Source organism: Helianthus annuus, chromosome 5 (assembly GCF_002127325.2).
Source record: "Helianthus annuus cultivar XRQ/B chromosome 5, HanXRQr2.0-SUNRISE, whole genome shotgun sequence".
NCBI classification, from domain to species: domain Eukaryota; kingdom Viridiplantae; phylum Streptophyta; class Magnoliopsida; order Asterales; family Asteraceae; genus Helianthus; species Helianthus annuus.
This window is the reverse complement of record NC_035437.2, coordinates 122,514,873-122,521,143: the sequence shown is the minus strand read 5'-3', so window position 1 is coordinate 122,521,143 and position 6,271 is coordinate 122,514,873. Positions and strand designations below refer to the sequence as shown.

The following is a 6,271-nucleotide window of genomic DNA, read 5'->3' as shown; positions in this document are numbered from 1 at the left end:
GCCCCATTTGAGAGCGTTATGGGACTAGTGGTGAAAATGCCTAAGAGAGGGGCTTTATATCACAAGAGGGTGTAGTGGTAAGGGGGTTATATAACCCCTTCAATTATATATACATATGTATGTATATATATGTGTGTGAGTGGGGGAAAGATTGTGCAGACTTCACGCCGCAAAAATGGTCACAGGAACTCTATTTTTATCCACCATAGCGCCTTCTGTATTAATATAGGCCAGCGCTATGGGACGCCATAGCCTCCCAAGGCGATGTAGCGGTGCATTACATATACTCTTGACCTAGGTTTTATTGCTAAGCTTAATAAAAGCCTTTTTTGAAACCAAATTATTGCAAATATATTTTCTTTACGTAATTTAAATTTTTTTACCTCACATCACTTTACAACCGGTGTCTTAAATCTCGGGTCGCATCGTTATCTTTCCAACAAAAAGGGTTTCTTAAACCTCAACTTCAATGGAGTCTCTGGTTCTATCATCACCCTCATCTTCATCTTCTTCACCAATTGCTGCCCTTTTACACAGAACCCACAACTCAAATTCACTATCCTCAAATGGGTTCACTCTATCTTTCCCAATTTCTTCACAAAATGCTCCCTTTACCCTCAGAAAATCAGTCGTTATGGCCGCCAAGAAAAATAACAATTCTGACAAGAAGAAACAAGATAGACACAGCTTTGTAGCCAAACCAGATGAAACCACTGGTATTTTTCCTGAATCAGTTTTGCTGAAAGAGGTATAATCCTTTTTTCTTCCTCAATTTTGTTTATAGTTTTTGTGATTATTTTTGTTTTCTGGAGATGGGATTTTGTTGGATTGAATTTTTATGGATTATTGTTCTTGAGTGTGTGTTGGTAGTGTGTTTTATAATTTTCTAGATTTTGATATAGAATTATAGATAATTACCAAGACATTATTTATATTTATTTATATACTATTAATTTGTAACGTTGTTAGGCATTAAAACTTGTATTTTTAGCTTATAAAGTTGGACATTGGTTTATGATAAAATCATGTACTATATTATTTATTTATATACTATTAATTGGGATGAGCACGCTACCCGTTCGGTACCAGTACCGAAAGTACCGGTATTGAAAAATGAGAAAAGTGGGTACCGGTATCGAATACACCGGCCGTAACATGGAGCTCATGTATAATGTTTAGGGGCTGTTTGGCAACTTCTGAATGGTTAAGTGCTGAATCAGTAAGAGGCCTGAACTATTAAGTGCTGAACCAGTAAGAGGTCTGAACCATTAAGAGCTAGTATAATGCTTGACAGTTCAGAGGCAAACGTCTGACCAATTCAGATTAGAGGTCTTAACCATTGAGACTCAGTTTAATGCTTAACCATTCAGATGCAAATGTTTGAACCATTCAGACATTTACTCGCGAAACAAACAATTCGAATCATTAAGATGCTGAACCAGTAAGAGGTCAGTAAGAGGTCTGAACCATTCAGAGCCTCATTAAGAGGTAAACAAACAACCCCTTAATTGTTAACTAACCCATGCTGGCTGAATTTGTAAGCAATCTAGTTATCATGAACTTTCAACAAAAATTACGTAGCAATAACATTTATAATATGGTTTTTGAATGTATTTGGTTCAAATAATTATTTTATGTTAGGCTTTAGGGTTTAGGCTAAATAACCAGGATTCATAGAAGTTGATAATACATGTAAATTACTAAGGGCGTATTTAATACATAACTAATTTTAAGGTGAGAATTGTACCGCCTAGCTAAACCAATATGTACAAGTGTCATGGGAGGCCCCGAGGGTGGGCGGGGAGGACCACCGGCCCGGGCATGTGTTTTCCGAGGGCGCATTTAAAAAGAAAAAATCGGTTAGCTATTAGCCTATTACGGCATGTTATTCACTCATTCGAGTATTATGATTTTGTCATTTTGGTAATTGCATGATTTATTGCTATAACTTTAATCGTTGTTTAAAAAGATAGTTTACGTCAAATATTTCGTTAAGGCCTAAGAGGTATGTTTTTCCGGGCTTGGACAGGGCACCTGAATTCTCAGGACCCGCCCTGACAAGTGTTCATGCGATTTTTGTAGTTATCTTTAATCACCTCCTTATATGGTTTTGATTCTTCATGTCATGAAAACCACTATTGAAATCACATCTTAAAGTCATTAGGAAATCATCTTTGGGTTGATATGCAACACTTTTTTAGCTTTAAATGTATGTGTGCCTATTCAATTATCGAGCCGGGGGTCTCACTGGAAGCAGCCTCTCTATTCCTACGGGGTAGAGGTAAGGCTGTCTACATCTTACCCTCCTCAGACCCTACCTTAGCTTTGCTATTAGTGGGATTTACTGAGTATGATGATGATACATAGCACATTCATTTCAAAACCAATAGTATGTGAAGAACCGCAAGAACCACATAATACACCTTACGTAGTGTATAAAAGATAACCAGAAGTAGTGGGAGAGAAAAACAGAGGCGGTTATATAACCGTCTTGTGTATCACATTCAAAGTAATAGGTACAGATGTCTTGTGCCAAATTTACCAGTATGTATGTGTATGCACTAATATGTTCTTTGGGTTAATTCGTTTTTACTTTTAAGCAATTGATATGGCACGTAAATATCACGTTCAATATAAATTTTTTTTTTTTTTTTTTTTAGTTTGAAGTTTTCCTATTAACCTGTGCATTACTTGTATTTCAGAAAGTAGTGCAGGAAGACGGTAAACTTCTTCCAGAATTTGCGGACGCCGAAGAACGTAAGCCAAAAAGATGGTTTGACTTTATATATTGACTAGCTCGTGTTCTATATCTTTTAGTTTCTCAGTTTAAATTTGTATGTTTATTCTACATGTTGTTGTGAATCTGGAACTGATTGTAATCTTTCTTTACTTGTAGAGGAACTCTATGAAGCTCTAAATCTTATGCTGGAAAGCGACTTGGATGCCGAACAAAGTATGCTACCTTCACTTTCGCTCTTCCTAGTCTTAATTACCAGCTATAAATTATTATAGGTAGCAAGATGGTCGTATTACGTCACGAGTCAATACAGGTTTTGGTTGAAAACAACAATTTTTTTAGTCGGTGTTGAAATGGGCCTGGTTGGGTTCGGCTGACCAACAGTCACACCTTGTTGTCAATGGTCTTTTTTTTCAATTATTTTTTTTGGTTATGAATGGTTAATGTGTTAAAATTATGTCGGAAAAAACAATATGATTACATTGATCATCCAAATTTTTAAATAAAACTTTTTATGAGGTTGTATACTTGACCAGTTTGACCTGTTCTCTTTTTAGCTTAAATCTTTAATTGACCCGCTTAAGATAAGCACAACCTGAATCGACCCGTTCGTAAGTGCTTGACTAGATTGGCTGTAATATTCTTTTTATAACAAAAATGTCAAACTAAAACCGTGCTTATATAATACTCTGTTCATCTTTCATCATAGTTGACTTCCTTCGACTAGATTTTGTTTGATTTATATTCCAATAATGTTCTGTTATGATTATGACACCAATTTGCTATCCATGCATGGTACTTATTGTACTTTTTGACTTCTGATATAGTTCTCGGTTTTTTGCTCAAACTAATATTTTTTTTTTTTTTTTGTGGTAATTTATTTGTAGATCGTCACTATGAAGTGGTCTATCTAATCCATGAAAAATTTGAAGAAGAAGTTGAGAAAGTAAATCAAAAAATTCAAGGTGATTCTGTGTCCCATTAGTACTCAGTATTTAGATTTACCTACTCATATATGAAATCTATCAGATCATCATCATCATCATACTCAGTAAATCCCACCAATAGCAAAGCTAAGGTAGGGTCTGAGGAGGGTAAGATGTAGACAACCTTACCTCTACCCGTAGGAATAAAGAGGCTGCTTCCAGTGAGACCCTCGGTTCGATAGTAGTTTTGCATCAAGCCTTGGACATAAGGCACATAACACTCAGCAATTGAGACAACTGCCGATTAGTGCATGTACCCCCTTGTCTTTCGGCTATCAGCGCTACCACATGATGCATGATTAACCATCCCCCTCTTTTAACGTTATTTTCACGAAATTAGTAAAATAACGTTAAAATTAGTGCACTTTCACTTTTGCCCCCCCGAGCGCCCACACATATATACATTATATGCGCATACCGCAAAATCTATCAGATATAATCTCAAATAATTACGCTGGCTGTAATTTTTGACTTTTAAGAGTCAAAACACATGATTTCTGCATCGAATCAGCATTGGATTTTTCTCTTTTTCTTGGTGTATATAATATCACTATAAAAACTTTATTTAAATTATAAAATAATGGGTTTTTTAAGACAGATTTGGACATCATAAGCATTTCAAGCCATGTTGGCAACCATTGACCCTTCCATTTTTGGTTAATTTTTCTATACTAACTCGTATGACCCATTATCAATAAAACACAGACTGAGTTGACCCATTTCATATATAAACGGGTTGAAACTGCTGCTTCAGTATCACTAAGCGTAAACTTCTTGACACTACATTCGTATCAGTATGGTAGGGTTGACTGAATGATACGTTTTGTTGACCTCTACGTGCAGAGTTTCTAAGTGAGAAAAAGGGTCGAGTTCACAGATTCAGCGATTGGGGGCTTCGGAGGCTGGCTTACAAAATACAAAAAGCGAAAAGTGCACATTACATCCTGATGAACTTTGAAATTGAAGCAAAATGGATCAATGAATTCAAGAGTATGCTAGATAAAGATGAAAGAGTCATCCGACACCTCGTCATGAAACAGGACAACGCTATCACAGAGGAATGCATACCGCCACCGGAGTTCCACACGCTTCGTGGTGACATGGATGACGACGACGACGACGATGATGATGATGAGTATGATGAAGATGAGGATGACGACGACGATGATGTAGAGAGCATTGACAATGGTGATGAGCCGGGCATCATTTATGTCGAAGATGATTCGGCTGATCATGGAAACGAAAAAGATCGTAAACCCGTTGGTTTTGGAGGAAGGAGAAAACTTGAAAAGTCAAAGAAATAAGAACTAGTAATCGATCTTCGGTTTGATATCCATATGTTATTGTAATGAATTTGACTTTTGTAAAGTCAATTTTGATTTGAAATGTCTAGTCTTTAGGGCGTTGAAGCTTGTAACAAGTGGCAGTGACGAAGCTTGAGATTTCCGACCGGGGTAGGAAGTCACTGGACCTAAAATTATACCTAAAAATTTATAAAACCGGGGGGTTGAAAACGTATATACCTAAAAAATTCTATACGAAAACTACATACCGGACACTACTGAGCGAAAAGTTCGGGGGGTCGGGCATCCCCCGGCCCCCACTTTGCTGCGCCCATGATAAGTGGGGTATGGTGCGACGGACAGAACGCCTACAAAGCAAGCATTCGGCCCTTGGAGAAGAGGACCAAGAAATTGGGTGTATAGCCAGAGTCGGATAAGTAAACCATAAACACTTCCAGCGAGTCCCTATATCACATCATCATACTCCATATTGGGCTTAAGCCCATTTATCTCGGATCCAATTTACAATCTGCCCCATAGGATCGTTGGTTGGAGGGAGATGTACGAGCCTACATAACTGGGCTTTGCCTGTGGGCCATGTTGGCCATCACAGGCCCAACATCATAAATAGGCCCATCACCTAAACCTTCCATAACTAGTTGATTACCTTGCGGCCCAACTTCAACATTTTCTTTCAATTATGCATCTTGGGCTTTAGTCGGCCCAACTAAATCAAATTCATCCATTTCAACTTCAATATGGGTCTCGACATCAATAGGCCCATCTGCATTCAATGTTTCATCATTCAATCCATCTAATTGATCCGACCCAATAGCTACATCAGCATTAGACCCATGAATGGCTAGCTCCGTTTGTTGATTCGATCCATTATGTTGACCCGACTCCATATTTTGTATGGACACGGGACACCCCATCTTTTTGATCAACTGTGCCATCTTTTAAGCTAGGCCCATCATGATTGCACACCTCAAATAGAGATGGGCATAATAACCGAGAAACGAAAAGAAAAATATTATCAAAGGGAAACAAAAGGTAACTACCCTTCTCATTACTGGGAAAAACCGAGAAACGGGTTAAGCATAATGTAACATCCGTCAAAAAACGGATCCCTGAAACCCGACCCGTATTGTAAACTAAATACCTGTGAAGTTTAATAAAAAAGAGAATTTTATATTTGTTTTATGTTAATGGAGTTACGCATTCGTATAAATTAAACCAGAATTGAAAACGTTAATTTTTAAATA

General features: G+C 37.4%; 1 protein-coding gene across 1 annotated transcript; it reads left to right on the top strand.

Moving 5' to 3' along the window:
* The first annotated feature begins 244 nt into the window (after positions 1-244).
* On the top strand, positions 245-5,143 carry LOC110941192 (coiled-coil domain-containing protein 1). The gene is made up of 5 exons (XM_022182807.2): positions 245-748; positions 2,703-2,757; positions 2,897-2,953; positions 3,625-3,702; positions 4,567-5,143. Exons 1-5 carry the CDS (start codon positions 470-472, stop codon positions 5,025-5,027), a joined length of 930 nt encoding a protein of 309 aa, XP_022038499.1. The 5' UTR covers positions 245-469; the 3' UTR covers positions 5,028-5,143.
* The last annotated feature ends 1,128 nt before the right edge of the window (positions 5,144-6,271 follow it).